The sequence below is a fragment of the Anoplophora glabripennis genome, unplaced genomic scaffold (assembly GCF_000390285.2).
Source record: "Anoplophora glabripennis isolate ALB-LARVAE unplaced genomic scaffold, Agla_2.0 scaffold1146, whole genome shotgun sequence".
NCBI classification, from domain to species: domain Eukaryota; kingdom Metazoa; phylum Arthropoda; class Insecta; order Coleoptera; family Cerambycidae; genus Anoplophora; species Anoplophora glabripennis.
In genome coordinates this window covers 24,582-41,541 of record NW_019417247.1, presented here as the reverse complement: position 1 = coordinate 41,541, position 16,960 = coordinate 24,582, and the positions used below count along the sequence as shown (strand labels likewise).

The 16,960-nt window shown below is 32.8% G+C and overlaps 1 protein-coding gene across 1 annotated transcript in view; it reads left to right on the top strand.

The window, feature by feature from the left end:
* The window catches only part of LOC108912657 (radical S-adenosyl methionine domain-containing protein 2-like), a 60,499-nt gene that overhangs the window by 31,224 nt on the left and 12,315 nt on the right, over positions 1 to 16,960 (top strand). Inside the window, exons 2-3 of the mRNA XM_018717962.1 lie at positions 10,824 to 11,044; positions 11,100 to 11,263. Of these exons, the coding sequence (XP_018573478.1) occupies positions 10,824 to 11,044; positions 11,100 to 11,263 (385 nt within the window). The remainder of the gene's footprint in view (positions 1 to 10,823; positions 11,045 to 11,099; positions 11,264 to 16,960) is intronic.

The window sequence follows — 16,960 nt, the reverse complement described above, 5'->3', positions numbered from 1 at the left end:
TTATTTCACGAATTTCATTTTTAAATGACATGGACACTGGGAATGGGGATTTTTTGGTGGTGGGAAAAGAAAAGAAAAAGGTATTACAAATTGACTTATTATTAACTTATTTATGTAACTGTTTTACAATAGTAATTTTTTTATTTTTGTCTTTACATAATAAAAATCGTTGATGTGCTAAATTCTTTAGAATATCTTTGTCTTTTAAGTTAGGTGTAATACGTCCTTTTAAAATAGAATTTATATTTTTTATGTACGTAAAAAGGAAAAATGTAAGAAAACTTTCAATATATAATTCAAAAAGATTGTGCGTGTCACAAAGAAAAGGATTATATAATGAAGTTTTAAATAACATAATTAATTTTTTCTTAATATTGCTTACTAATATAAAGTTTTTAACATTTCTCATAAAAAGTGTGACCATATTGGAGAACATTCTTCTAAGCTGAGTTTTGGTTTTTATTAGTATATGAGCTTTATATTCACGTTCACTTATAAACGAATGTTCTTGTGTGGATGTTGATGCCTGAAGCTGATTCATGCAGGTAGGACAGTTGCCATTTTTTTTTAATATTCCTTGCAATGTATCCAGCAATATATGCATGAGTTGCAATTACAGCTACATTTTCAGTATTAAGGAACTCTACATAATTTTTTTTCTGTATCATCACCTTCACAAGAAACTTGATCGTTAGCATTGTCATTGTTGTTGCTTTCATCAACTAACAATGATTTTAAAGAATTTAAAATATTATTGTCATCACAGTTGGCCCCAGGTGAATGGTGTGATACAAAATTATTAATTATTAAAGCTTTATATGATGCTATAAAAGAATAACAGGTGGGATTTATATTCCGTATTCCATGGCTTCTAATAGAACCAAAGAAATTTTCTAACGGGTCTTGATTTATATTTCTCGGACAGAGGTATTTAAATGCAACATTTTGTAATTTTCTCCACATATATGAAAAGCCTCGGAGAGTCTTTATCCAATTTTTTACTGAAGGTGGCACAGTTTCACCTTTTGATGTTACAAACTTCATCGATTTAAAGACATTAATGGTTTTTTCCCAAAATGATAAGTGCGGAGAGCCTGGTTTAATGGCACATCGAAATATTTTGCCATGATCTGCTTCAAAGTAGAACCATTTACACTATCAAACATCTGATCCATAAAGGAAATGAAAGAGGCAGTTTCTTCCGCAGATTCTGTAATAATACCTTCGCGACNGTACGGCTCCGGCAAGAAACCGTATTGTGTGAAAGTTTGCATTAAAAACAATGTATTACCATTACACACGGCACCGTTGCCGTACACGGTCACGGTAAGAAAACCGTGTGTGTGAAAGAAGACTCACAGTTGGCCCCAGGTGAATGGTGTGATACAAAATTATTAATTATTAAAGCTTTATATGATGCTATAAAAGAATAACAGGTGGGATTTATATTCCGTATTCCATGGCTTCTAATAGAACCAAAGAAATTTTCTAACGGGTCTTGATTTATATTTCTCGGACAGAGGTATTTAAATGCAACATTTTGTAATTTTCTCCACATATATGAAAAGCCCCGGAGAGTCTTTATCCAATTTTTTACTGAAGGTGGCACAGTTTCACCTTTTGATGTTACAAACTTCATCGATTTAAAGACATTAATGGCTTTTTCCCAAACTGATAAGTGCGGAGAGCCTGGTTTAATGGCACATCGAAATATTTTGCCATGATCTGCTTCAAAGTAGAACCATTTACACTATCAAACATCTGATCCATAAAGGAAATGAAAGAGGCAGTTTCTTCCGCAGATTCTGTAATAATACCTTCGCGACCTAAAAAAGAACACTCATAATTGAAATAGACATAAATATTTTTTTCTCATAAGTGAATTATTATAATTATTATCCATGTTACAATATCTGATGATAATATAATAGACATATCTATTTAAAAAACAAAAAAAAAATACCATATTTCACTGTCCATCTCATAGTTGCTGCAACTTGATGGGAAAAAACTTGTGCTGCATGTTTTACCTTCATCTTTTTCAGTTTTTCTCGGTATATATGGCTTTCGGTTAATTTATAACACATATGTAGTTAAATCACCTTCGTCCAACTCGTATAAATTAATTATATGTTTCCAACTAGCGGTTTTTTGTGCATTATTAATTACAAATTTCAAATCATTTGAAACAAGATTATTTCTGATCCCTTTCAACAAATGTGGGGGATCATATATACCAATAATTTCATGTCCATTCACTTCAAATAGATCAATATCAGGAGATGATTGCTTTGAAGATTCCTCTTTTAGTTTTTTTATAGCAGCGGCATTTGTGGCATGCTGATCGCATACAGTGCATACAACTATGAAGCCAATTCTCTGTATTTCTGCTATTGTCTTCTTGATCAAGACTTTTAATTGCTGAGAATTCACCCCTCCTTGCGTAAAGTGAAACGAAATTGGTTGTTTCCATTTTTTATGCAAGCCCCGCAGCATGAATACTAAGGCATGGTCTGCAAATCGAAGTTTATTTGATTGTTCCACATTCTCAAATCCAATAATCTCATCCAATTTTTTGTCATATGTAAGAGATGGTTCCAGAGACATCTCGTCGAACATTAATACACAATGTTTATCTAGGTAATCCATTTTTTCTAAGGAACTCTCCAACACTTGCATAATCTTAGGCACAATCCCAACAGTAAAATTTACTCTGTTTAAAATATTCATCAGAGTTTTTCTCGAAGGGAGTGCGAAAGTGCATTGTAATGCTCTATAGCAAGGGTCGGCAACTGGTGGACCGCGGTCCAGGTCCGGACCGCGGAAGGTAAAATACTGGACCGCCAAAAATTCTTTGAAAGTATAAATTACTCAAATAAATTATTTTAAAAATGTTTTTTACGTTTAAATGCCAATCATATCATTTTTTCTAGTATTTTACAATTGTGAGAGTATTTTGAGTTCTTAATTAGTAAGCAGATTAAATTTGAGTCCAAATTAATATAAAAAATAAGAAATATGAATTTTTTTTCTGGACCTCGTTAAAAATTTTCAAAAGTATCCGGACCCCACCTAAAATTACTTGCCGATCCATGCTCTATAGGCTTTTGGACTTTGCTTTAATAATGATAATGCAAAAACTTTATCTTCTATAGTGAACCTTCGTCCCCTTGCATTTTTCTTTAACATCCTCAACTGACAGTTAATGAAATTTAAGGATCTCTCATTCATTTTTGCACTTAAAAAATCTGGAGACTCAGCATAACGTAATGCTTCACTAAGGCGTTTCTTATTGGACGCATTTTGAAAATTTAGCCGACGGGCTACTTTTTTCAAATTCTTAGCTACATTGTAAAGTTTTCGAGCCTTCGGTGTTAAATTTACCACTCTGGTCACACCTGCACTTCTCAACAAGTTTGTTGCAAAATTAGATTCTAAAAAAGAAAAAGAAAAATTGTGTATTTTCATAAAACAATGAAATTGGAATATTGAAATTACAATAAAATTTTATTTAAATTATATATTACGAAAGAGAGAGAACATATTACAAATATAAAATATATATTTCTTACCATCACGAGGGGGGGTGGAAAAACTAGTACCACTAAGAGGTACAGGATTAGATTGAACTTCTGTAATCAGAGTAGATCCTGTGGGCTGTATGGAAATACCAGCGCTAGTACATGGTATAGGTGATGTATTAGCAGTGCTGGGATGTGCTGTAAATAATGTAACAAATTATACATCATGAATTAAATTATTGTCTTAATAATTTTTCAGTAACCAATATTGTGAGAGAGAGAAAAATTATTACAAATATAAAATACATATTTCTTACCATCATCATTAGGGGTGGAAAAACCAGTATCAGTGAAACGTACAAGATTAGATTGAACTTCTGTAATCAGAGCGGATCCTGTGGGCTGTACGGAAATACCAGCGCTAGTACATGGTACAGGTGATGTATTAGTAGTGCTAGGGTGTGCTGTAAATAATGTAACAAATTATACATCATGAATTAAATTATCTAAATAATTTTTCAGTAAACGACTTAGAGTTTTAAGTAGGCGTCACTCAGATAGTAATAATCTAACCAAATGTTGCTAAATACCTTTTTCACAAAATATACAAATCTCTAGGTCAGTTTCAAAAAATTAATTTTGAGTCACAATTTTTTTTCTAAAATATTTAAAATATATCTCAACATAATAGATAAATACCTGGGAGACGTAAACTTGGCACAGCATAATATTTCAAATTTGTGCGATTTCTGTTTGTAGGAAATTTTACGTCTTCTTCAAAGTGAACATCACACACTCTGAAGCTGTATCTCCGTTTGTCGTCTATGTCTTCCAAATCTAGACGATTCACTACTTCGCACCACTTCTTCCTGACCTGCAAATTAGCAAATTCTCGAGTAAACTACAACTGTAACAATATAATTATTGCAAGGCGATCAAAATTTAAAAATGGGTTGAAATTTGAAATAGCTGTTGTTCATTCAAAAAAATCATTTGTTAATTACTTTTCTTTGCTCCACGTGTCGTGCAAAACTTACCTCAGGATCCTTTGGTAAACAATGCGTTATCGCTGTTTTACTTGTATGGCTGCAGCCAGGAATTGAGCACTTGAATACCATTATGGACAAACAAGATACACCAAAACCACAAAATATTCAAGATATTAAAAAAAAGACCAAACTAAAAAGTAAACGCACCAAACAACTCCAACGAACATAAGCAAATGGCGTAGCAATAGCATATGCGTCTGCGCCATATCCAGATCTAAGACGATACAGTTGGCGCACGCGCAAAACATTCGCTACGCAAGCGACACCCGTGTCCCGAGTAGTAGAAACAAGGATCTGTCAAATCTACAGAGTGCGCACCGCATGATATTCATTCTCCCTAACCTAGAACCTAGCTACTCTTCCCTTGCCCTCTCGCCCTGTGATGCGGTGCATGGCGGGACGGCCACAAAAAATTACCTTGGCATAGTTGAGGTTTTTATGGAGTATGAAATAAATCTACCAACTTATACAGGGTCGTCCGAAATTCACCGGTCACTCCGAGTACATTAAAACATATAAATAAATACTAAGTTGGGTTTCTCCAACACTTGTCTTAAAACAAAATCGATCCTCATACTTTTTTAAATAATAGTTTAAACCTATATTTTTCCGCCTCAGAAATATCGTCACATTTAAAATCCCATTTTGATTGTTTGTCATTTGATTCGGATATGTTTATCAGATTTATTGAACATTTCTTTTCAATATTCAAAGATAATTCACTGTTGTCTGGTAATTTAGTAATTACTAAATGTTTAAAATCATTGATCACCAATACCGATGGTTGATCAATAAAGTTTTGACCAAATAGTAAATCAAACTTCAATTCAGTGTCACCTACTACAGTAATTTTCGTCTGAACACTAACACCTTCAATTTGAATAATTTCTAAGCAGTATTACTTAGCTACTACTTGGGAGCCGTTAAAACCTTGTAATTTTATTAATTTATATAATTATTTATCGGTCGATAGCCGCACGGTTTAAGGCGTCAGTCCTTTAATCGTGTGCAAATTTCTGCCCGGGTTCTATTCCCGCGGCCGGTAGACCGTATATTAGCTATGCTTGTACGGAGGATTGGCACCCTCTGTGCAGGTATGGTAGGGTGGAAGAATGTTGGCTTGGGTCAATGTGAGAGATTGACACCAGTTGGCATTTGACCACCCCCCTAATTAATGAGGTTTTCCAGGTTTCCCTCATTCCTACACTGAATGGTGGTTAGGGTCTACCAACATAAGCCGTTCCTGGGCGCAAATGCGGCCTGCCTAATAATAATATGCCGCCTCCTCTCCGACTTATGGGCTAATTCTCGTAGTTAGAATGAGGAGTAGAGATATTATTATTATTAATTTTTAAATTTAATTTCTTAGCAATAGAATATTTTATTAGCGTTAATTCACTTCCCATGTCAATAATACAATTATTGATGACTTGATTTTTTTTATTTTCGCCTTTTTTATATATTTAGTTTGTGACTTTTGATCTACATCGTTCTTTTTATTGCCTCGTTGTTTCAATTTTGTTCGACAATTACGCAGCCACACAAAAAAAGAAAAGTTGTCTGTACTTTTCATGATACATATGTTATCTGTAGTATTTTTGCCTCCCGATCACGAATCCAGTGTCAGAATTGAGCTATCACAACACAGGAATTTACTAACCTCAAAAAACAGGTCAAAAATAGCAAAAATTCATGAAAAAGTGATAGGAAAAATACAAAAAAAGTTTTTTTCTATATTCAAATGTTCAATTATATAGTTAAGACCCCACCGAACGTGAATTAGCGGTCAGAATTGATGGTTCTATTCGGATCCGTAGTCAGCGACCCCTAAAACCCCCGTATACCAAATTTGCTGCGATTCTGTCATTTTTTGAAAATTTGGTCGACCATCTTGGATCCGCCATCTTGAATTTTTCAAAATTGACCTCGGATCCGTGATCAACGACCCAGAAAATCCCCGTATACCAAATTTGGCGCGAATCTTTTATTGTTTGAAAATTCGTGATTGATTCGTGATGACCTTAATTGACCCGTTTTTTGAGGTTAGAAAAAGAACCATTTATTAGGCAATCCAACGGCCTGTCAAATTTTTAAGCAATATGGCGCTGATAGCAAACAAGTTATGTTTACATTGAAGTCAGTCCAGAAGTTTTTAGTTAAAAGCGTTTAATTCGAGATTTTTGTAAGGAGTTATTCATGTATTTTATTTAAGGAAGGTTCAACTTGTCTTTTATTGAATATGTATTACTAATGCCGGTAACGTGCATAGTAGTGGGTTGTGGAAGTCGTGGAAATCGAGACCAAGTTAGCTTTCATTGTTTATCTGACGTAGTGAATTCTAAATATTTTCCTCATTTAAATAATTTATCGAGAAAACGCGCCAAACATGGATATATAAAAGAAGAAAATTACTAGAAAATACAAGCGAAAATAGAATGGAATTATACTTTTTAAAAACCAAGAAAAATTTGTTGGCTACTATCAAGAATTTTTACAATGATATCAATACATTCAAATTCCTTAATTTAGGTATGTATTTTTTTATTATAATGCCAACGTTACATTAATTAATATTCTTATATTAGCTTCTTTAAATAATCACTCTGCATATTGATTGACAAAAACGAAGATACCTAACTACAATCCACGAAACACTCATTATACCGTCAAAGTTCAAAAAAACAAAGCCAAGCCAACAGAAAAACGCAAACCCTTAACAAAGCACACATAAGTTTATATGAATCAAACAAATGTTTGCCCTCGACGCCATATTGAATTCCGATCTTGTCACGTGGTTTGGATTGCCTAATTCTGACCGCGGATTCACGTTGGGCGGGGTCTTAACTATATAATTGAACTTTTTAATTTAGAAAAAAAAAATTTTGTTGTATTTATCATAACACTTTTTCATGAATTTTTGCTATTTTTTACCTGTTTTTTGAGGTTAGGAAATTCCTGTGATGTGATAGCTCAATTCTGACACCGGATTCGTGATCAGGAGGCAAGAATACTACAGATAACATATGTCGCATGAAAAGTACAGACAACTTTTCATTTTTTGTGTGGCTGTGTTATCAATGGTTATGTCCAAACCTGAGACAAAAGAAACACTTCTTACCCTTTAAATGTGGACATTGTGCACCTTTATGACCTATTTCATTACAACCAAAACATTTTAGTTTGTATTTTTTTTTCTTTTTCTAAGCTAACTTTAACTTTTTCTTTCTTTGGGTCATCTCGTTTATTAATCGGACTACATGTACAGGGAAAATTCATGACATACTCAGCTAATTCCGCTAAAGTAGAACAACGTGCTACCCATATATTGGCTTTTATTTGAAAATTATTTATCCTTTCTATCACACAATCAACAATTTGTTCTTGCGACAAATTTAAATGCAATTTATTAAGCAAAGACAACTTCCGGAAACAATAATAATCATTTATTCAAATCTTGACCTGCAGCTACAAGGTACGTAGTGGCTTCATAAAACAATTTACCAAATGAGCTTTTATTTGGAAACATACCTACTACGCAACATCCCTTCCTACTGCATTGCGACCACGTAAATTGCATCGTTTTTTAATCCTTCATACCATAAACGAGCCGTTTCTCTCAATTTACCCAAAGCAATATAAATTTTGGTGACATCATCCCAACGATAAATCACCGCACATTCATTCACTCTACTTAGCCAATTTTCAATATTTTGCGTTAAATTAGAGGGATCAAATTCAGGTATCAATCGGTCATCTTTGAAAACAGTCCAGTTCAAATATCTGTTTTCGTTCTTTTCTTGAGGAGAATTATTAGATTGTGTACTTACAAGTTGGCTTCTTAGTTGCGTCGACTACTGCCCTTGCCTCATTTAAAAGAGAATGTACCTAAATCAGTTGTTGGGGTACCTGACTCGCCTTCAACGACCAAACTCAAATTATTTTGCTCACTCTCTAAAGTGTGCACCACTCGGACCGGGGGCGGGGGCTCCTCGTTGCAATCTCCAGTATCAACGTTTTCATCCGTAAGCCTGCCACGTAAGTATATAGGTATTTTTATGTATATAAAAGTTTTTTACCTAAAGGAGTCTAGTGTTCCAAAATACATAAAGCTGTTAACAACTGACTTGCCAGGAATTGTATGTCTACCTCTATCAGATTGTATAAATTCACTAATTATTGATAACATATGATCAAATGTGGTTCTAGTAATCCTAAAATTTAGTTTAAATTCTTCTTCAGTAAAAGAGTCCACTATCTCTTCAATATAATTTCTAATTCTAAAAAAAAAATAATTATATAATAATTTCATCTTGCTTTTTTAAAAGTATAGAGATTAGTATGGTCTATGGTCTCATTCCCCAAAACAAGCAAAGTGTTTGACAACGTTTGCATCTGGTGAAATTGACCAATAAATATTATATGTTGTAGTATAACAACCCCGGGTTCGATCGAAAAAAAAAATAAACGTAGTTGTGGCCAGAAATATGTGATCGTCATAAGGAATATCTACGTTGTATACATCTATTTCTAATTGACCGAAAGGCGCTGGCTACTAACTTTAAAGAGGGGAGGTATGGTTTAATTTTATAAAACAAAAGCAGAGTAAATACACCTAACTTTATTATTTACGTACAACAGTCTTCAAATTAAACATATGACAAATAGAATGAACAACAAAAACATTAACAACCATTTAACATAAAATGAGAGTGCCAGGCTCACCTAGAGCTCCTGTGGGGAAAGAGCATGGCAGAGAAACCCACGATCGTTGCTCTAACTACCCAAATATAAATACAAAACAACCGCTAACAAAAGGCATAAATTAAGATCCTTTGCTAATGATAAATAAGACCTGACTTATTTAATGTCTCACTAAATGTCACCTCACTCGAATTAGACATACACACTTCCAAGTAAAACTGAAGAGGTTTGGTGTTAGTTAGCCGGCAGGGCCGGAAGGTACTGGAGTCCCATACGGGAGGCAATCCAGCTATGAGTTGAGATTTCGGAAGATCTGTTTTAGCAATTTTTTTTTTGTTTTTAATTATTCTTTTTACAGATTCATTCCTCACGGGCGAAAATGTTAGTAAATTCAACAAGGCTCTTATATGCGTATGACATAAAGTGAGCACAAGAAATGCTTTATTACTTGTTTTTCGAACAACGTAATCATGACAAAACAAGTTAAATGTGAAACAAAGGAGTTGTTATTGCAATATCTGGGCAGTCACGACAATATATACATATTTTAACATGTAATAAATGATGAGCAATCGTTAATAATAATTGTAACAATTTTACGTTAGAAAAATATACGCCCCTGAGCATAAGACAATGAAGACTAAACATATACAGAGTTATTATCATGAAACGTCTATAATCATCACAATCATAACATTACATAGAACGATTAACAACAAAGTACTTAAAGAATATTACCTGCTAATTAATACGGGTTAAACACTTTGATTTTTCACTATTACACACTGTTCTCACTTCAACTATTTAAGCTTCCTTTCAGAATTCCCCACCTAAGTGTTTGTTTTTGCGCATCCTTCTACCAACTGTCAATATTACGTCTTCATTATTATACAACGCCCACGTAACAGGTGACGTCGAAGTTGATACTATAAGTATGGTTTTGCACAATGTATAATAGCTATTTCCAAATTATTCAGGATTAATATGTAATAAGTATGGTGTGATTAGTTATAGATTATAAATAAATAGCTACATAAGTACTTCAATTTTCCCAAGTATGTGATACTCATTGTTTCAATGATATAACATATCACATAATCACATATAACATATACTCACTCATCGGTCCTCGAAATTCAAATTGTAAATCATCATCAGTATCACTGCTTGAACTATCAGTATTCAAAACCTATTTTCAGTTCAAATTTTTTTTATTTATATAATTTTTAAAAAAAGGTACTAATCCCACCAAGCAGTATTGGTCGAACCTCAATCAAATGATGCAATACCGGATGAGAATTTAAATTATTATTTAAATTTGTAACAAACACCAAGACAGAATTTTAAGTCAGAATACTAATTGTAAGTTAGATATCATCATGCCAAAAAGATCCCCGCTTGCAGTTTTTTATTTATTCTTACCGTTTTCCTGCATTGGCGACCAATCATCTGTTCTGGGTCACCCTGTATACTTATAAACATATTTCAATTGACATTACTTTCATCATGATTTTCTATGATATTTATTTTCAATTTATTGTGCTATTTTCAGGTATGGAAAAAATAAATTTCAGTGGTGGAGAACCGTTTTTGCCACTAAAAGGACGGCACTTAGGAGAAATGGTAAAATTTTGCAAAAAAATATTAAATTTACCATCTGTTTCTATTGTTTCCAATGGATCTATGGTTACAGAAAAGTGGTTTCAAGAATATGGAATGTATACTGATATAATTGCGATTTCTTGTGATTCCTTTAATGAGAATACCAACAAGGTAGATACAAATCTGTTCTAAAAATATTTAAAATAATATTTAATTGAAATTCTAGGCGATTGGAAGGTATCAAAAAAGAAAAAGCCATTTAGATCAATTATTTAAAATCCGTAGCTGGTGCAAGCAATACGATGTTTTGTTTAAAATAAATACAGTCGTAAATAGCTATAATATAGAGGAAAATATGTCTGATGAAATTAATAAGCTAAATCCAATTAGGTAAGTAAATAGGCTATAGGCATCCGCGCTCAATTTGCATAATTACATTTCTCCGGCTAAATTTAGGTTTATATATTCATTTAGATTTCTGGCATAATCGTAAGATAAATTATATTATCTTCTATATTATATGAAGAAGATTTGAAAATATTAAAAAATGAATTTTGACATTTAATGAATCTTTTAGTATGCTTATTTGAAAGTTGAGTATTATAAGAAACAACAATTCCTAATTCTAGTGATTTTTATAACGAGTTAAATGATGAAAATAATTCAACTCATGCTCAAATCGTTTGGAAAGCTTTTAAAATTTGCAATCTTCATTAATATACTCAATTATATTTAAAGACCGATGTTTTATAGCGGAAAAAGGAATTGTGCCTTAATATGTACGGGTTAGATCCCGCACATTATTATACACATTCTGAATATATTTGGAATTGTAGGTTAAAACACACAAATATTACATTTTTGCAAGACATCGACATGCTTTTTTTTAGAAGCAGCAATTCGCAGGGGAGTAAGTCATTGCTGTAGTAGATATAGTTGCAGGTTATATATTAAAATTGATTTAAGTTGTCCAAACGATCTCTATTTATGACTTACCGCTATGCCCAGAGCATATAATAGAAACCTGAACAGTCTCGATTGCGGTTTGCACATAAAAAATATTCATAAAATTGTTCAGTTTAAATAAATGGCCTGGTAAAAAAAAATATGTAAATTTAAAACACATCGCTTAGAACAAGAGCAGATAATTATTTTCAAGTTAATAAGGAAGATACGGAGACAAGCTTTACATAACAAGTTCGAACATTCATAGTATCTAGTTCAATTTTTGATGAAAATTTGGTAGCTGTAGAACTTAATAAAACTGAAATATTGTTCAACAAACCTCTGTGCGCAAATGCACAATGCAAATGCAATAAATATGTCTATACTAAACATTTCCAAAACATGTGTATATGATTTCCACTACAACTTAAAAAAAATTGATGTTGAAAGTAAAAAATTACTATGTACCTACTAATACACATAGTCTAATATATGATGTACAATGTGATGATTTCTACTCAATTATCTATTCTACTTCTATCTACTCTACTATCTAATAGAGAACATCCTAACAAATTCAATGCAAGCGATTATACATTAGATCTATTCTATCGAACAAAAAAAAATAAGAAAGTCGTCGGTTTAATGTAAGATGAGAACAATGGAAACATTGTGACTGAGTTCACTGGCTTGCGATTTAAAATATACAGAAACAAATCCGATTCTAGTCCAGGAAATATAGAGTTGGACGCGACTTCTTGTTTCGGTAAGCTGAATTTATCACTATAGATGCTAAATATTATGTACAATAACATATTAGTTTCCACAGTCATAAAAATGGGGGGAAGATTGTTTACAGAGTGGTTAATTGTATAATTTTTACGTAAATTCACGTTTTTCGCTTATAATTTTTTTCCGTTCATTTCCACGAGAAAACAGTTAAGTACTTTTTTTAGTCTTCAAATGACCTACAAAACTAGCACTCGGGCGTCAAAAAATATTGATTAGATCAAAAGTTATAAACAGAAGAAGTTTATTTATGACTTTTGAATTAAACATTTATAAACTGCGTTATTATTATTTTGGCATCGCATCCTCTCATTCCTTATCACTATCAAATAACTCGCACGAAATCTGGAAACGGTGTTGAATAGTTTACAAGTTATTGGCTTATAAACAAATTAACTAATTATAAGTCTGGACGATCCCGAAGTTACAAACTGTCAAATATATTATTTTCAAGCGAATTTCCCTTATTTAACGGCTGGACTATGAATATTATCGTCATTTTCTTTGGAGTCGCTGTCGTTCGCTTCCCCACCCTTCCGCCGCGCCACAGCTCGTCGAAAATCAAGCGACCCACTGACTTTTGACAATATTTCTTATGCACTTTACATACTTCCACAAATAAAATATTTTTACCTGGGAAAGTACTCGGGTTACCGGTTATGACAGTATTTTTTTTCTGCTATCAACTTAATTTGTTTAACAATCGGCCGTCAACTTTGACAGTCTGTAACTCTTGTTTTTCAATGAATCTTGACGATTTTTTTTATTATGAATTTTTAAGGTTTTTTTTTTATCTTAAAGCTCTTTTCATAAGCTTTCCGAATATGTAATAATATATAACTATATCACTCTCGTGCGTCGATATTTCATTTTGCAACTAAGGCTAAAAAATAAAAAAAAATTCAGGTTGCAAATTTGAAATTAAAAAAAAAATGATAAATTTCAACGTATTATTATGAAATCTACCATGAAAAAAAATCAGTGCGATTGTGGAAGATGCTCGGGACTGTCCAGACTAATAATTGGTTAATTTGTTTATAAGGCCATAACTTAGAACATTTATAAAAACTGTTTTCCACTATTGAAACAGATGTGACGATAAGGACCCGCCGAAATCAAAATTCCACATCAAAAAGATCCCGTATTAACGCCTACAGTAACTATTTACCAATGAATATGCCAAGTTTTTTAGAAGATACATACCAGTATGAGCCGGCAAAAAACGGTGAAACAGATCGACAAAACAATGACGAGTTAATTAATCAGGAAGTGGAGTAAAGTCTTGTCTTCTTTCAAACACACCAAACACAAAAGCTAATTAGGAATAGGTACCTAGAGATGTACCATTCTCTCAGATTTATCTGTTAGGGGAGGTGAGGCAGACAATGGTGGTCAGTATAGAGTATAAAAATGACTTTGAAATGGCTACAAATTGAGGCTCCGATTTAGAAATCATTGGAAAAGATTTTCACTTATAATGGCACAAGTGGTTTGTATTTTACCGGGTAAATTTATATTGTTTAATGAGAAACTGTTGCCTAGCAATTAGACGGGAAAAACTGTCAACTATTAAAAACGCGACACCGAAGGTATAGAGTTTTTAAGTTGACAGTTTTTTGAGTCAAATTGCTAAAAGAAACAGTTTAGAATTTAAATAAGACAAATTCACCCGGTATCAATACAAACATCGAATAATTCGGCAGGACAATTTAATGAATAAGAAATTTAGAAACATATCAATGCAAGCTTTATTTATGAAATACTAAAAATATAGTACATTGTGTAACGAGTGGGGAAAAGTTTCCGAACGAGTTGCACATTATTTTCTATCACAAGTGCGAGTCGTTATGGGACCTATAGCATAGGGGGTTAGATGCACGGAAAGTGCTAGATAGTACAACAGCGTGCCGTTATTTTCATAGCGCAACCCTCCAGCGTAGTACCTCGTTTTTCTATCAACTTTTTAAATAAGCATACCTCTAAAATATTAAGCGTAATCCATTTGCTGTCCCATAATTTATTGTCACCGTCTTGTCTCGTTTTCGAAAATAGAGATTATACTCGATACGTACAGTTTCTTTTCCATTATTTTCAATTTCAGATACGAAATAGGTAAGTGGTTTTGCAGTAAATTGCTTCTCCTCCCCGCCGAAATGTAATATATTTTCTTTTGAAGTCCTTCCGGTTTATTTTCGTCATACTTATAATCTGGCCATTGCAAATAATTCATATTTATTAAGAGCTGATGCATTGGATTTTCTCCTTTTGGGTTGTGCTTGTAGGATTTTACGTTTAGCATTAAGTGCAGTTCATGATGAATTAAACTGAACGTCGGTGAAAGGGTTAAATACAATATTGAATTCTTTAGAATATTTCCTTTGTAGCACTTTAGCGGTGGTGTTCCAAACTGTTTTAACTACCGCTTCTTTGTAGTCTTTTCCGTCACATTTTCGCATATTAAAAGCCCAATCTTGCAATACTAGATTCAATTTCTCGATGGAAGTATCTGGCTCAAATGTATATCCTTTCGCATCGCAAAAAGTAGAATATTGTCGCCAAATTGATGATTGAGTCGCAACTGTATTAGCAGGCACACAAGTATTAACAATTTGACTAATTCGTTGTTATAGACTCATCGAATCGACTGTTAGTGTTTAATCAGAGAACACTATACCAACGAGAAGCGACAGAATAGGCGGTTCCTTTGATGTTTTGTGGTCACGCTAGAGTCTACCGATTTGACAGAAACACAATCGTTTACACTGAGAGAAGTTACACTTTTGGATAGATGTACACTGAACGAACTGCATCAGTATCAAACATTATTCATATAATACAAAGAATAACTGTGGTAAAATGTAGACAAATTATATATAATATATAAAAAAATAAAACAAGATGTTTTGCAACTAATATTTTTATTAAACAGATATATTTTTCTGCAATATTTGAAATGGTTTTTTAAAAATGACAATGCAATAACTTCTTTGGAACAATCCTCCACAATTTTTGCCTCTAGCTCTTCTTGCCCATTTCTAAGTTGAGGAAACTGTATAGGTATTCCGTTTGGCAATAAGGTTATTCTTACATTCCCTTTACCAATATATTTGGTTTCGAAATGGTGTTCACAAAGCCTATAATTCTTATAGACATCCACAATCCTAGGCAATAAATCGAGTCTATTGCAAGTTTCTATCCACACTCGAGCACTGCAAACAAAAATAAAAATTCTCCTAAAGATATTCTCTATACTTATGCAATACCATATTACAAGAAAACATACCACATTATTTTAAAAATCAAAATACTTTTTTCTGATTTACAGTTTATAGGTAGGTACTTAAAATAATAATAATAATAATTACCTTTCTAATCCTTACGTAATTTCAAAAGTTTTGATCCTTCACCAGTTTTGGATGAACAATCGCGAAAAGCACAATAATAACCATGCATTTTATTGATTTCAAGTTGATTCTAAATTGTAGATGGAAACGAAATACAATACAAATAAATCCACTATCAATTAACATTAAACAACACAACTGTCCACCGCCAAAAAACTATTACTCGTTTCTTCTATTTATATTTGGCGGTTCTGACAGCCATTGACAACTGACAACAACACAACCCAATTCGCGCATGCGCATACGAAAACTGTTAACGCAGGCAGAAAGCCTTGCTGTCGCTTCTCGTTGATATAAGGCTTTTTTTCGCGAGTGAAGTCGTATGTTGTAGTATGTGTAGTATGAGTGAATATTACGTTTTTGCGAGAATAGTCAGTCATTTAAACTACTATGTGACGTCACAGGTTTAGATCAAATGACTGAACTCTTCACCCTTCAGCTGAATATTCTGTTGGTATATTCAACTAGTATTGTCAGCCGGTAACTTAACCTTTTTCTTTTTGACATTTTGTTTGAACGAGGGTAAAAATCGTTCAGCAAAATTATGGATTCTGATACGGCTGTGGAAGTGGTCAGTTTAAATTTAAACTTTAGAGGCACATATGTTTTAGTAAACGTAAACGTTGAAACAGCAAATATTTTACTTAATGGTAAGATTAATTTTTTATATGGGACATATTTGCGATCCACTTTGCTTCAGGATTATCCTCTTTTTTTTGTGACCTAGGCCAGAAATAATATTGGTGGAATCATTTGTAATTCAGATCTATTTCGTATGAATTACATAAAAACCGACCTAACCTCTTTCTACTTTAATTTTTTTTTATAAAAAATTTAAAAACATATATGATTCTCTAAACTTATAACATAAATAAAGAACATCATCATCCTCATTCCACAAAAATATCAAAAAATATAGAGCCATGTCACAATTTCTGTTTTGTAGCCA